General features: G+C 36.9%; 1 protein-coding gene across 2 annotated transcripts in view; it reads left to right on the top strand.

The window, feature by feature from the left end:
* The window catches only part of DDX10 (DEAD-box helicase 10), a 714,899-nt gene that overhangs the window by 75,195 nt on the left and 623,402 nt on the right, over positions 1 to 16,302 (top strand). For both annotated transcript variants that reach the window (XR_007518135.1, XM_049889361.1), the window contains exon 13: positions 948 to 1,413. Coding sequence is in view for 1 of the 2 variants with exons in the window: in XM_049889361.1 (XP_049745318.1) it covers positions 948 to 1,413 (466 nt within the window). In the remaining variant the exon portion in view is untranslated. The remainder of the gene's footprint in view (positions 1 to 947; positions 1,414 to 16,302) is intronic.

Here is a 16,302-nt window from a genome sequence, read left to right as displayed (position 1 = left end):
CACAATGTGTTAATGTTCTCATTATTTCTGTTCTGGTTAATTTCCATTAATCTAGTTTCCCTGCCCTCCTTACCATCTCATCTTGGCTTTAGAGTAAATGTTGACCGTTTCGTCTTATAAAAAAAAAAAAAAAAAAAAAGTTTCGTCTTATAGAGATGATTTTTTAAAGGAGCATAGTACTCACAAATGATATTCTGTATTTTATGAGCCAGTCTGTTATTTACCTGACCTCCAGTAGTTTCAATTCAAAGCTTAAAGGTTATCTGAGGGTGATAGTCTCAGAGGGTCCTCTGGTCTTAACCGGTTCAATAAGTCTGGACTTCTTAAGAATTTGAGTTCTGTTTGACATTTTTTCCCCATTCTATCAGGACCCATCTATTTCTTTCCTTCTTTCTTTCTGTCGTCTCTGCTTTACAAAAATCCTTTCTTTTTAATAGGAATGCTTGTGTCCTATTCCCTGTTTCACATGAGGGGACGATGATGCTTGAGTTCATTCTTTGCAGAGAACTGTGTTTTGTCCTTCCATGGCCCTGCCTCTTCCAGTTTATTTAGTACTTATATCTTACAATGTGAATTCATATACTGTAGTTAGTTAACCTGATCTTTACAACAGCTGTGAGTTAAGTCTGGCAGGTGTTCGTATCCTGTGTTATAAGGAAGGTGAGGTTGAGAGCGTCAAACTGGAAATTGGCAGGTCTAGTACTTGAACTATGGTCATCTTCTTACTGACTTAATGCTCTTTATTTTATACCATGTTAACTTCTTAAAGAAAAATGAGGTATCTGCAAATGTTTTCCTACAGGTACTCAGTTTTTTCGGCTTGCCGTTTGGGTCATCTAACCTGTCAGGATTTTCTTTAAAATAGCTTTAAAGACAGATTTCAGCTTTTGAGGAAAAAACACCATTAGTGTATTGAGATAATTATTTTTGTTTTTCCTGTACTTAAGGTCTCTTGGTCTTGCTGTGGCACCGCGAGTGAGATTTCTTCAGAAAATGCAGAAACAACCCACCAAAGAATTGTTAACGAGCCAAACCAAGAGAGTAATTGAGCCAAGGGCTCCCTCCCTGACCAATGATGAAGTAGAAGCATTTAGAGCCTATTTCAGTGAGAAAATGTCCATCCTTCAGAAAGGTGGGAAAAGATCAGAAGAGATAGAATACAGACTGGCTAATGGTAGTAGTGATGAAGAGGAGGAGGAGGAGGAGGAAGTTGAAGAAATAGAAGAGAAAGTGGGAAAATCAAAAGATTCTCGAACTGTTTCTGACACCAGTGAGACACAGAAGATCAAGGAAGTTCCTGTGCAGTTCATGGACAGAGCAGAGGAGGATGATGATGAACCTGATGCTGATTTCTTTAAGGTGAAGCGGCACAATGTGTTTGGGTTGGACCTTAAAGAAAAGAAAGCATTACAAGTAAGTTTCCTCCCAACGGAGGGTCTTCTGTTGTTTCTCACTTCTTTCTGCCGTGTGCTAGTTGTTGCTTTTTGGAAACTATGGGGAATTACGAAGTAGGAGAACATTATAGAATGACTTTGTTTTCAGTGAACTACCCAACCACCCACCATATTTAAACAGAATAGGTGCCGGACTGTTCTCATATTCTTCATAATTTTGGGACCTCTAGGGGGTTGAAAACTTTAATCTTCTCATTTATTGGTTTTCTGGTACTCTGTTTTAAAAGTAGGTAAAGCCATGATCATAACATTAAGGAAGGTGATGGGGTCCCATGGTTTATGGCGTGAGGATCCTTCATTGTGATTCTTAACATACTACTTTCTGATTTAAATCATTACAAATATTCCTTACAATAATTTAATCTCTCTAACTATGAATTTTATTCTTAATGAGACATTTGCTTTTGGGAACCAAGCCAGTATCTTAAATAGAAAACCACTTCTTTTTAAAGGGCACTTATGAAGATTTATTAAAAGATTACATGTAGGTCTTTTGTTTTTCTAGTAAGTACCTGCTAGGAGGAACCTGCTAGGAGGAACAAGAGATAATCTTGATAAAGCACTTATTTTCTAGGATATTTGTAGGTACACAGTAAATGTGGGCTTCTCCTCCTCTTCTCCTGTGCCCGTTTCTACTTTGTATGCCTTTATTCTTGATCATTTCTTTAATGAAAATTGAAGCCCAGCTCTTATTCTTTACACAGTGCTTGCTATATTTTTATGCAAATAATGTGTGCCTTCTATGTTTGTTTGCCAACCCCCCCTTCCTCCACCTCGTGAGGTATTTTCAGAAGCACCGCTATGCCAATTTTTTTTTTAACATGTTGCTGTAAAAAAATTGGCATGGGGAGAGGGTGCAGTTGGCAAACATAGAAGGTGTGTGTTATATGCATAAAATATAGTAATAAGTAAAATTCTAAGACACACAGTATGAAATACATATTAAATTTTGACCTGTGAAACTTGGAAGGGTGTTTCTTTAAGTAACTAAATAATACTAAAAATGAAAGTAGTGAATATACTTACTGAGCCCTTGGTATATATTAAAGCTACTTCAGTAGGCATTTTCTAAATATTATCTCATTCCACCCTTGAAAAAACCCTGTGAGATAGGAAAACCCTTGGAAACCTTATTATCTCATTTACAAGTAAGGAACAAAAACTGAGGCACAGACGATAAAATAGTGAGTGTACAAACTAGTAAGTGGCAAAGGCATGATTTGAACCTGGGTGTTCTGAATTTAGTGTCTGTGCTCTTGACCGATAATCCTGTCCTTTTTACCTACTTCAAGTTTAGCCATTTTAAGTCTGCAATTAAATCTCATTTTACCAAGTGAAACAAGGACTAGAAATTAGATTTTGTTTTAAAAAATTTTTATATACTATTCTCTAAGAATGATGTGAATGACAAATTGAAGTTAAGATAATGAAAGAATGATTATATAATTTTTTAATAACACAAATTGTTCACATTATAAATAAGGTATGTACCTTAAGTACTAATGGCTCATCCAGCATTTAAAACATTAAATGTATGTAGAAAAACTTTTAGCTATTTAAAAAGAAGTCAGTTTAATTGAGATATAACTGACATAGTGTAAAATTAACTTTTTTAAGTGTATAGTTTGATGAATTTTGGTAAATGTATGCCGTTGCGTAATCACCACTACAGTCAAGAAATGGAACAGTTCCATCACCCCAAAGTATTTTCTTGCCTCTTTTTCAGCCAGTGATTTCCCTCTAACCTTAACCTTTCTGATTTTAGTTCTTATAATTCAGCATTTTTCATAATGACATACGCATGTAACTATAGCCTTTTGCGTCTGGCTTCTTTCACTTAGCAAAATGTTGGATGTATTAGTAGTTTGTTCCTTCAAATTACTGAGTAGTAAGTATTTCATTGTATGGATGTACCACAGTTTTTTTTTTTTTTTAACAGGTGTTGGGTTGTTTCCAGTTTTTGGTGATTATGAAAAAACTACTGTAAACATTCATATGCAGGTTTTTGTGTGGACATTTTTTTCATTTCTCTTGGTTGCATATCTAGGAGTGGGGTTGTTGGGATGTATGGTAAGTGTATGTTTAACTTTATGAGAAACTACCCAGTTCTTTTCCAGTTTGACGATTCCACATTATGTTCTGGCCAGCAATGTGTAGGAGTTCCAGTTTTTTTTTACCTCTTTGTCAGTGCTTGGTGTGGTCCGTCTTTTCAATTTTAGGCATTCTAGTAGGTGATGCAGTGGTTAAGCACCTAGCTGCTAACTGGAAGGTTGGTAGTTCAAATCCACAAGGAGCACCATGGGAAAAAGATGTGGCAGTCTTCTTCCATAAAGATTTACAGCCTTGGAGACCCTTTGGGGCAGTTCTACCCTGTCCTCTGGAGTCACTCTATAGTTGGAATTGACTCAGCAGCAATGGGTTTTTTAATTGGTACGTTGTAGCATCTTACTGTAGTTTTAATTTGCTTTCCCTAATGTGATGTTGAACATCTCTTATGCTTTTTGCCATCCATGTATCTTCTTTTATGAAATGTCTGTTCAAATCATTGCCTCCTCCCCCTTTTTAAATTGTGTTGCTTGTCTTCTTCTTATTGAGTGTTAAGAATTTTTAATATATTCTGGATACAAGTCTTTTATCAGATATATATTTTGCAAATATTTTCTTCCAGTCTGTCTTGTCTTTGTATTTTCTTAACACTGTCTTTCGAAAAGCAGAAGTTTTAAATTTGTTTAAGTCCGATTTATTAATTTTTCTTTTATAATTTGTATATTTTGTGTCATGTCTGGTAAATATTTGGGGAGCCCAAGATCACAAAGAGTTTCTCCTAAAAGTTTTATAGTTTTAGCACTTACAGTTAGTACCAGAATTCATTTCAAGTCAATTTTTGTATGTGGCGCTAGGTAAGAGTTAAGGTTCATTTATTTTTCCTGCATATGGATGTTTAATTGATCCAGTACTGTTTGTTGAAAAAACTATACTTTTTTCCATTGAATGACCTTGACTCTTTGAAAATCAGTTGACTAATATATATATATATATATATATATATATATATATATATATATATATATATATATATATATTTGTGTGTGTATGTGTGTGTGTCTATTCCTGGTCTTAATTCTGTTCTACATGTCTATCCTTTTAGTAATAACACTTGTGTTGATAATTATAGCTTTATAGTAAATCTTAAATCATATAGTATGAGTCCTTTATATTTTAAAAATTGTTTTGGCTGTGTTTGGACCATTGCATTTCCATATAAAATTTTGAATCAGCTAGTTAATTTGTACAAAAAATCTTCTGGTATTTTCACTGAAAATGCATTGAATCAATTTGGAGAGAACTGACATCTTAACAATACTGAGTGTTCTAATATCTCATTATTAGTACTTAGGCTGCTTTTAATAATGTAATTTTAAGCACACATCTTGCACATATTTTGTTAGATTCATCACTTAGCATTTTATGTTTTTCAATGCTATTAGAAATGATATTTAAAAAATGTCAATCTTCAGTTGTTTGTTGCCAATATGTAGAAATATGATTAACTTTGTGTACCTGTCTTTCTAAACTTGCCTATTCTGGTGCCTTTTTTGTAGATTTTTTTTGGTATTTTCTCTGTAGATGATTATGTTGTTTGCAAATAGGGATGGTTTCATTTCTTCCTTTCCAATTCGTATGCATTTTTTTTTGTTTTCTTTCCTTATTGCACTGGCTAGGATCTCTAGCATAGTGTTAACTAGCAGTGGGAAGAGCAGACTTTTTTTTATGCCCTAAGGAGAGGGAAACATCCAGTCTTTTACTATTATATCTGATATTAGTTGTAGGTTTTTTGCAGATGCCCTTTATGTGATTGAGAAAGTCCATTCTGTTCCTAGATGGTTTAGTGTTTTTATCATAAGTGGATGGTGAATTTTGTCAGGTGCCTTTTCTGCAAGTATTGAGGTGATCATGTGGTGGTTCTTATTTAGCCCGTTAAGGTGCATTGATTGATTTTCTAATGTTGAACCAACCCTTAATTCCTGTAATAAACCTTTCTTAGTTTTCCATTGTTTATAATGCAAGATTCCATTTGCTAATATTTTGCTAAGAATTTTTGCTTTTTTCATGAGGGATATTGATTTTGTAGTTTTCTTATAACGTCTTGGACTTGGGAAAAGACACATTTTTTAAGAGATTTCGATAGATTTTGCCAAATTAATCCTAAAGAGAGGTCATGCCAATCATTGTCCTACTAGCTATATGCATCAGTGCCCATTAACTCACACCAGCCCTGAATACTAACACATTTTTATTGTTTTGAAAAAAAGTTAGTGAAAAATGTTTTATCTTTTGAATTTGTCTTTCCTTGATGCTGTCATTGAACATGATTGAATTTTTTTTTTAGCCAGTTGTATAATTTGTGTGTATATGTGTAAATTGCTCATACGTATCATTTTTTCCCCATTGTTACATTATTGGTCTCTTACCTGTTGACTTGCAAGATGTCCTCCAACATTAAGGATATTGTTCCTGGTTTTTTAACTTTTTAATAAATCCCCTGTCACATAAAATTGTTTATTTTTATTCCCTATTGGACTCAATTCATTGAAAATACTGTCTTTACTGCTAATTGTATTTTCAGGGCCTGTACAAAGTATCTACCACTTTTTACAAATTCTGTAAATGCTTTATGCATGAATGAGTGAATCGTTTATTTTTTAATATATTCTTTCACTTTGATAGTTGAACATTCGCTATGACTTATATATAGAATTATTTATGTAGGATTTATTCATGGAAAACCTGTAGTTTGAAACTGTGCAAAGCGTACCTGATTGACTTACAGTGATTCTGAAAGTATTTTTGAACTTTCTGTAAATGTGAACATAAATAGCTTATTTATTTGACTGTAAATGATATACTTGTGCAGGCCAACCTTTCTAATTTAGGTGGTAAATGATAGTGGCTAATAGTAATGTAGTGACCCTACCATAAAGTTCTGTTTAGCAAGATTACGCTTGCATGTATACTGTAAAGAGTTCTATCTTTAAAATTCCTGCATGGTTTTTTTTATTATAATAAATTGGAAATATTATGGCATATCTGTCAAGACTGTGAGAAACACTTTGCTGATAAGGAACGTTTTTCTGTTTCGTCCTGCACATTCCCTAGTACCACACACAGAGTTGAAGCTGTTGGATCTTTAGCTAAAATAAAAAGAGAGAGGACAGGCTTGCTGCTTTTCTTCACTGCCTTACCTAGTCTTGCAAGCTTCACCTGTTGTCTGCCTTTGGATTTTGTTAATACTTATTTGTACTCAAATTAATCATCTTTTTGATTCTTCTTATTGATAAGGCATTTGGTTTTGAGTATGATTTTTGCATCCACAATCTCAGTCGGCCTTCTATTTCAACTCTTACTCTTGCATTTTACATTTTACTATTGTCTTGCAGCTGTCCCTCACTGGAGGCTACTTTTCTCTTTTATTAACTCTTTTTAAGGACAGACCTGATAAAATAAAGAAAACCAAACAAACCATACACAAAATGGAAAACAAATATGATCACTTACACATGAGTATATACCCTTTGGGAAAATTTAGTGCTTTTTTTATACACTGCTGCCTTTGTTCAAATATTTTTTGTTGCCCCTGTTTTAGAATTGTCTTTAGAGACAGCATACAAGACACACAAGAGAGCTGGTTTCATTACCTCATGGTCATAGCCTATTCTCTTTGCCTTGATTATATTTTTCCTTCTTTCTTGCCTTCCTGGACAATTGAGAAAATTTATAGAACTAAATTGAAGGTTGGAGCAGATGACATGGAATTTGTTTAATAATCATCATAGTTGTCATCACTAACATAACAATAATATTTGGTGTTTTACCATAGACATAATACCTTCATCATAAGTCATGACAGGAAGGGAAGAAGATATTTATATTTCACAGAGGAGGAAACGAAGACTTTTAAACGGTGTGGCCTAGGCTTGTTTTCAAACCTGTCTCCCATTGCCAAGTCACATTCTCTTTCTATACCTTCTGCCTACCATTGTCTGTGTGTTGTTTACCTTCTGTAAATGGTTAATGTTGGTGTAATTGACAGAGCTGTAAATAATTTTGGACCTACAGTTGTGTCCAGACACTTGGAACACAGAATTGCTATGTTTGGCCCTCTTGATTTAGTTACAAATGAAGGAGAAGTGTACTGAGTGGCAGGTGTAAGCAGTCCCTTCTGGCTGACTGCCTTGTTGCCGTCCTTTTCTATTTGACAGGGTCAATGCATTGAAGTAGAGATAGATAGCCTTGGCAAATGGAGATCTAATATATACCTGCTGGGGTGACCGGACAGTAAGGCAGTAATAGAAGGCTGGTTGACTTCCCGTCATAGTGGGGAGACTTTGGCTTCGGCTGGTTTTATTGGCTCTTAGAAAGCTGACCTCCAGGGAAACATTGTTAGGGAAGAACATGGATATGTGATTAAAGTGATAGCGTTGAAAATGATTGAAAACATTTTCTTAAATATGAGAATGAAATCTTTGATAAGCATACACTTTTGGCTTTTTATGTTTTATAATTGTGTAGAAATGAAACTGACAGGTGAATTCCGTCTGAGCTCAGCAAGTGTCCTTGTAACACTTTCATAACAGTGGACATTTATAGGTCAGTTTTAATTAAGACTTGAACGATACTCATGGATTATTCTGTGTACTTCAGAGTTGATTCTAGATCCTGTTTACCTTGAGGTTTTCATTTTTTGCAGCACTTTTTTAGTATTGAAGGAACTCAACTGTTGGTGGTAAAGAAGAGATTAGTTAACTTTGAAGCCAAGTATTTATACGTGCATTCTTCTTATTAAAATATTCTTAGTTCCAAATCAAGGCTTTGATATATGGGAGCAGGGTTTTTTTTCTGCCTCTTTTCTCTTCCAGTTTTATTTCCCTCTCCACTTCTTTTTTTCTCATTCCAGCAGCAATTAATCAGTACCTAGGTGCTTGGGACAGTACTAAACACTTAGTGACTTCTAGAAGCTTATATTTTGGTTAAGGTACCAGATTATTAAATCAATAGTTTCAGTACAGAATCTCAGCTGTCTGTTCATTCATCTGTGGTAGTGCAATGGTCAAATACTTGGCTGCTAATCGAAAGCTCAGTGGTTCAAACTCAACAGCCACTCCACGGGAGAAAGATGTGGCAGTTCACTTCTGTAAAGATTACAGCCTTGGATTCGTATGGGGGCAGTTCTACTCTGTCCTGTAGGGTCGCTATAAGTCAGAATCAACTTGATGACAATAGGTTGGGGTATTTTTTTGCTACCATAGTAAGGAAGATGTCTTAGAGGAAGGTGTACCTTAAAGAATGGTTAGGAGTCAATAGGAAGGAGAAAAAGTATCCTAAGCAAAGAGTATAGGAATGAGCAAAACCGTGGCAACAAAGTATGTGGTGGGTGTGGTAAGCTATTGTTGTTGTGTTGTTAGGTGCCGTCGAGCAGGTTCCGACTCATAGCGACCCTATGCACAACAGAACGAAACACTGCACGGTCCTGAGCCATCCTTACAATCGTTGTTATGCTTGAGGTCATTGTTGGAGCCACCATGTCAATCCACCTCGTTGAGGGTCTTCCTTTTTTCCGCTGACCCTGTACTCTGCCTAGCATAATGTCCTTCTCCAGGGACTGATCCCTCCTGACAACATGTCCAAAGTACGTAAGACACAGTCTCGACATCTTTGCCTCTAAGGAGCATTCTGGCTGTACTTCTTCTAAAACAGATGTCTTTGTTCTCTTGGCAGTCCTTGGTATATTCAATATTCTTCGCCAACACCACAATTCAAAGGCGTCAATTCTTCTTCGATCTTCCTTATTCATTGTGCAGCATTCACATGCGTATGATGTGATTGAAAATACCATGGCTTGGGTCAGGCGCACCTTAGTCTTCAAGGTGGACATCTTTGCTCTTCAACACTTTGAAGAGGTCCTTTGCAGCAGATCTGCCCAATGCAATGCGTCTTTTGATTTCTTGACTGCTGCTTCCATGGCTGTTGATTTTGGATCCCAGTAAAATGAAATCCTTGACAACTTACAATCTTTTCTCTGTTTATCACGATGTTGCTCATTGGTCCAGTTGTGAGGATTTTTGTTTTCTTTATGTTGAGGCGTAATCCATACTGAAGGCTGTGATCTTTGATCTTCATTAGTAAGTGCTTCAAGTCCTCTTCACTTTCAGCAAGCAAGGCTGTGTTGTCTGCATAAAGCAGGTTGTTAATGAGTCTTCCTGCAATCCTGATGCCCCGTTCTTCTTCATATAGTCCAGCTTCTCGTATTATTTGTTCAGCATACAGATTAAATAGGCATGGTGAAAGAATACAACCCTGCTGCACACCTTTCCTGACTTTAAACCAATCAGTATCCCCTTGTTCTGTCCGAACAGCCGCCTCTTGATCTATGTAAAGGTTCTTCATGAGCACAATTAAGTGCTCTGGAATTCTCATTCTTCGCAGTGTTATCCATAGTTTGTTATGGTCCACACAGTCGAAGCTATTATTGGCATGATATTTAGTGGATAACCTTTCTGAGCCCTAGTGTCTGTCTCTGTAAAATGGGGCCTATAATGATATCTGCTTGACAGAGTTAGTGTGATACTTAGAAATAAATATAAAGCACCCATGACATTATAGAAGGGGCATAATTAACTTCAGCAGTGTCTGAGACAGGTGCTGAAAAATAAGGCCTTTTTCTGAGTGAGGATCCCTTGTAGAAAGAAGAGATAATGCGTTTCCTTTATTTCATCCATAGCATCAGGAATCACTTAACTTTTATGATTATAGAGTAGTTGGTTGATTGAGCGTTTTTCATATTCTCTGTGTGCAAAACCAGCCTGTACCGGTAGCAGAGATCTAGCTCACATAACTGTCTAATGTTTATTAAGTGATAATGTGTATGCAGCACTGTGTTGACTGCTCTACAGCATAGCATGAGTTAAGGAGAGTTCATAACTTATGACAATATAATCAAACCATAAATAGGCAAGCACAGTGCCCAGTAGAAATGAATTGATTGCTTGTAAATAGAATTGAAAATGGTATTAACAAGAGGTATATATTTCCTGTGTGAAGTCATTAAATGAAATTCATTGTTAGTATTAAATATTTTTCTGGGAGTTGTCTGTCCAGTTAATTGGCAATATTTTTATGGATAGTAATACCATACAGTGTATTTCTAAAAGGTGTTTTTTTGTGTAGAAGATAATATCTAATAGATTATGGGTATTGCTTATAGTTTTAATATTTTGTTGGACTAAAAATGGACAGGAGAAAAAGTAATACCTTCTTTTGGGGAGTGGTTGGTCATGCTGATGAGTTGCTTTAGGAGAGTGCTGGTCTAGATGTTTTTACCCTTAAATTCTTTGTCCACTGACCTCTAGATTCTAATTGTCTAGTTTGCTCATATTTTTCTTTTTGGCATTTCATAATATTCCCCCATGAACCTCTTAAATTTTATTTCTTACATACCTAGTGATTACTGAGATTTTCATAACTTTTGTGTGCAAGGCTCTTAGATAATACTCAGTTGAAATAAACAGAAGGAAGAGCTCTTTAAGAGAAAACCTGGGGGTCAAGATTACTGTGTGCCCAATTTTTGGTACCATGAAGTGGAGCTATGGTGGGATAATGTTAAGCGTTAAGTAGTTCAAGTAGGGTATTGATACATATGCTGTTTTGTCTTCTCATAGGTGTCTGTTTCTTGAACCCAGCAGTTAATTTTTTAACTGTAATTTAAACTTCCTTCCAAGTCAAAAGGAACAGTTAACTTAGATGTATGTACTCAGTTGCTATATATATAATTTCCTCCGCTTTTTTGAGTTTTGTATGCAGATGATTTCCTGAGGATGTAAATTTACAGTGGAAAGCTAAAAGCTGCTTTTGGCTTGTTTATTCTCTCACATGCTGGATCTTTGTTGTCTCAAAAATATTTTCACTTGTTTCCCTTCATTTCCTGCTTTTATACAACACTCAATACTTAAAGCATCTGCTGACTTAATATTGCAGAATTTTCTCATGACCTACATTTGTAGTTAAAATTATAGGAATTACGTTTATTAAGGTATGCTTATCTTCATTTTAAGGTAGTTAGAATAGAGGTAATGAAAGAGAAATGGGAGATAGGGCAGGTTATTCTTCACGGTTATGCCCGTTGCTCTTCTGGAGGCTGAGGGTTTCTTTTGTTGCTCTCTTTCCATTTGTTGAAGTTGTAGGGATAATTCTTTGATTTTGGCCCTTTCCTCTTTTCGGGTATGTGCATTTATTGATATAAATTGACCTCTGAGCACTGCTGTCTCTGTGTCCCAAAGGTTCTGATAGGAAGTGTTTTCATTCTCATTGGATTCTGTGCATTTCTTTATTCCATCCTTAATATCTTCTATAATCCAGTCTTTCTTGAGCAGGGTATTGTTCAGTTTCCAAGTGTTTGATTTCTTTTCCCTGCTTTTCCTGTTATTGATTTCCACTTTTATGGCCTTATGGTCAGAGAAGATGCTTTGTAATATTTCAGTGTTTTGGATTCTGCTAAGGCTTGCTTTACGACCTAATATGTGGTCTATTCTAGAGAATGTTTCATGTGCACTAGAAAAGAAAGTGTATTTGGTTGGGTGGAGTGTTCTGTATATGTCTACGAGGTCAAGTTGGTTGATTGTGGCATTCAGATCTTCTGTGTCTTTATTGAGCTTCTTTTTGGATGTCCTGTCCTTCACCGAAAGTGGTGTGTTGAAGTTTCCTGCTATTATTGTGGAGCTGTCTCTCTCACTTTTCAGTGCTGATAGAGTTTGTTTTGTCATTGGGTGCATAAATATTTAATACGGTTATGTCCTTCTGGTATATTGTCCCTTTAATCATTATATAGTGAAATTCCTTATCCTTTGTGGTGGATTTAACTTTAAAGTCTATTTTGTCAGAAATTAATATTGCTACTTCTGCTCTTTTTTGATTGTTGTTTGCTTGATATGTTTTTTCCATCCTTTGAATTTTAGTTTGTTTGTGTCTCTGAGTCTAAGGTGTGTCTCTCGTAGGCAGCATATAGACAGATCGTGCTTTTTAATCCATTCTGCCACTCTCTGTCTCTTTATTGGTGCATTTAGTCCATTTACATTCAGTGTAATTATGGATAGGTATGAATTTAGTGCTCTCATTTTGATGTGTTTTTTTTGTGTATTGTTGACAGTTTCTTTTTCCCACTTAATTTTTTGTGCTGAGTAGATTATCTGTATATATTGTCTTTTCCTCATATTCGTTGTTGTTGATTTTGTTTCTGCTGAGTCTCTTTTTTTCTTGTATTTCATTTTGATGTGTAGGATAGTTTGTCTCCTTTGTGGTTACCTTATTATTTACCCCTGTTTTTCTAAATTTAAACCTAAATTTTATTTCTTTGTATCGGCCTGTCTTCCTCTCCGTATGAAAGGTCCGTGAATATATTTCTTAGTCCCTCCTTATTGTTTTAATGTTGTCTTCTTTTACTTAATAACATCGCAGTTTCCCTTTTTGAATGTTTTTTTTATCTTGATTTATTTTTGTGATTTCCCTGTCTGAGTTGACTTCTGGTTGCTCTGACCAGTGTTCTCGTCTTGGGTTGATACCTGATATTATTGTTTTTCTAACCAAAGAACTCCCTTATAGTATTCCTTGTAGTTTTGGTTTGGTTTTTACAAATTCCCTAAACTTCTGTTTATCTGGAAATGTCCTAATTTCACCTTCATATCTGAGAAAGAGAGTTTTGCTGGATATATGATTTTTGGCTGGCAGTTTTCTTCCTTCATTTTTTCGTTTAAGTCATCCCATTGCCTTCTTGCCTGCATGGTTTCTGCCGAGTCGCCCGAGCTTATTCTTATTGACTCTCCTTTGTAGGTGACATTTCATTTATCCGTAGTTGCTCTTAAAATTCTTTCTTTATCTTTGGTTTTGGCAAGTTTGATTATAATATGTCTTTGTGACTTTCTTTTAACATCTACCTTATGTGGAGTTCGATGAGCATCTTGAATAGATATCTTCGCATCTTTCACTATATCAGGGAAGTTTTCTGCCAAAAAATCTTCAACAATTCTCTCTGTATTTCCTGTTATCCCTCCCTCTTCTGGTACTCCAGTCACTCATAGGTTATTTCTCTTGATAGAGTCCCACATGATTCTTAAGGTTTCTTCATTTTTTAAAATTGTTTCATCTGATTTTTCTTCAAATATATTGGTGCCAAGTGATTTATCTTCAAGTTCAGAAATTGCATCTTCCACTTGCTGAATTCTGCTCCTCTTTCTATTGAATTGTCTACTTCTGTAATTTTATTGTTAATCTTCTGAATTTCCGATTGCTGTCTATGGATTTTTCTAGCTTATTTATTTTTTTACTATGTTCCTCAGTAACCTTTTTAATTTCTTCAACTGCTTTTCTTTGTGTTCCTTGGCTTGTTCTGCGCATTGCCTCATTTCCTTCCTGATGTCTTGAAGGGTTCTGTATGTTAAATCTTTTGTATTCTGCCTCTGATAATTCCAGGAAGTCACTTTCATCTAGATGATCCCTTGATTCTTTGTTTTGAGAGCTTGTTGAGGAATCATGGTCTGTTTCTTTATGTGACTTGATATTGACTATTGTCTCCAAGCCATCTATAAGTTGTTGTGTTAGTTTATTTTATGTTTGCTTACTGTATCGTAGCTTTTTGTTTTGTTTTGATATGCACAAATGGGTTGCTGGAGTGAGGTAGCTTGATTATTTTCACCTTTGGAGCTCTGATGTCCTTTCCCCAAATGGCTAGAGCTGTTATCAAGTATATCAGTCTAGGAGTCCATTCACTTTTCTTGTATGAATTCAGCTCAGGTGACCAGGTAGCTGATTATCCACCATGTGGTACAGGTTCTGTTCTACAGTCTTAGAGGGGCAGGCGTGATTGGTATAGGCACTGGTATCTGTTTGCAGTAGGGGGTCACGCTCTGAACAAGGCAGGGGGCTGAGAATCGTCGCCACGTGTCCCTGAGGAAAGCGTGTCCCTGTTCCCTGGAGCGTACAGGTGGGTGGGTTCTGCAGAGGGACCATGGGCACCCAGTGCTTTTAGTTGTAAGGATTGGGAGGTACTAGTTATCCCTGGACTCTTGTTGCGGGTGGCTGGGTGACCTGAGTGGAGCTACCTGTGCTTAGGCCCCTGATGTGGGTAGAAGAGGACCCTGTTTAATAAGCATAACGGTGTCAAACATCAAATATTCACCCCTCTACCATACAGCTGAAATGGCTGGAGTCTGCCAACAAGGGTCTGTTCTCCTGAAATAGGCCCACACAGGTCCACACAGAGGGGAAAGGTACTCACAATCCACGGACTGTTTATGCCTGGACAGGAGCTGCTTCTGTCCTGAGCTCCCCCGGTTAGTGGCGCTGGCAAATTATCTTTTCCCTCAATTGCAAATTTATTCCTTTTCCAGGGCCTGGAGCATGGCTCTACGTGCTCAGCAGGGCCTTTCGCAGGCCCAGGGAAATCAACAGCTGCTGCAGCTGGAGGGGGGCGGGGTGGTGTGTGGCATGGTAAAATATACGCAAGTACTTAGCTTTTGCCGAGAGCATCGTTCTTCTCTGGTTCCGGAGATGTGAGTAGGCTGTGTGATGGGCTGCTTCTCCCTGAGGAAACTGTGGCCAAATGCTAGTGCTAGTCTGCCACTGCCACTCCCAGGAATGGTGCCTGAGGGCTCCCCGTGACTCAGGTCCAGTAGCTCCTCTCCACTTCTGAACCATCTCTTCCTTCCCCTGCCCCTCAGTTCATTTTGTAACCTTGCCTTTGATGTTCAGGGCTCCTAGCTTGTCATAAATATACTCGTTTCACTTGTTTTTTCAGGTCTTTGGTGTAAGAGGGCTCGCTGGAAGTGTATGTCTATTCTGCAATCTCGGCCCCGCCTCCATGCCAGTTGTTCTTAATGAACCCTGGCTGCGCAGTGGTTATAACGCTCCGCTGCTAATAGAAAGGTCAGCACTTTGAGCCCATTAGATGTTCACAGGAAGAAGATGCAGCAGTCAGCTTCCGTAAAGATTACCCAGAAACCCTAAAGATTACAGCCTTGGAGATCTTTTGGGGGCAGTTCTCCTCTGTCCTATAGTGTTGTGATTTGGAATCCACTCGAGGGCAACTTTTTCGTTCTTTTTGTTGCCCTTCAACTTGACTGTTATATGAGACTCAGAAATAAGATATTAACAAGTACCTGTTTTTATAGCTCTAACAAGTATAACTTTTGAACATTTAGGCTAATATCGCAGATCCTCTGCTTGTTAACGTTCGTTTCCAAAGTGCTGTTTATCAGGTAACTTATCTTTAAGTCTGTTGGTGTGTGTACTTTTACTTGAAATTTTAACGAGTGTGATGGCATTAGACTTACTTACTTTTTAACTTTCTTGAAATTGTCAAAATGTATTTCTAGCTGTTTTTTTTCCCCCAACATGTTTTTGGAAACACAGCTTGAAAGATAAACGCTGAATCTAAGCTAAGGCAGCAGCTGAAACTATTGCCTTCTGTTGGTGACAGTCAGAGTTAACTCACTTTTGCTTTGTAAAATCGAAATGTTCTTTATCTTGAATGTTTACATTTTTGGGTGAAATGGAGGCTTATTAAATAAAGGTCTTACAGGATCTTTAGAAAAATTTATTCACTTTGCATGTATTTATAGAGCATCTGCCCTGTGCCAGGCATTGAGAAGTGTTCGCAAAAGAAACGACATTCCCTGTCTTTGTGGGGAGAAGACAGACAGAAGTGGTCACTTGTGCTATGGGAAAAAAGAAGTAGGATGAGGAGGAGGCACAGTTGAGGGAATGGGGAGGGGTGTTGGACTTTCAAAGGGAACTGTCAGAG

This window comes from Elephas maximus, chromosome 7 (assembly GCF_024166365.1).
Source record: "Elephas maximus indicus isolate mEleMax1 chromosome 7, mEleMax1 primary haplotype, whole genome shotgun sequence".
NCBI classification, from domain to species: domain Eukaryota; kingdom Metazoa; phylum Chordata; class Mammalia; order Proboscidea; family Elephantidae; genus Elephas; species Elephas maximus.
This window is presented reverse-complemented; position numbering and strand designations above follow the sequence as displayed.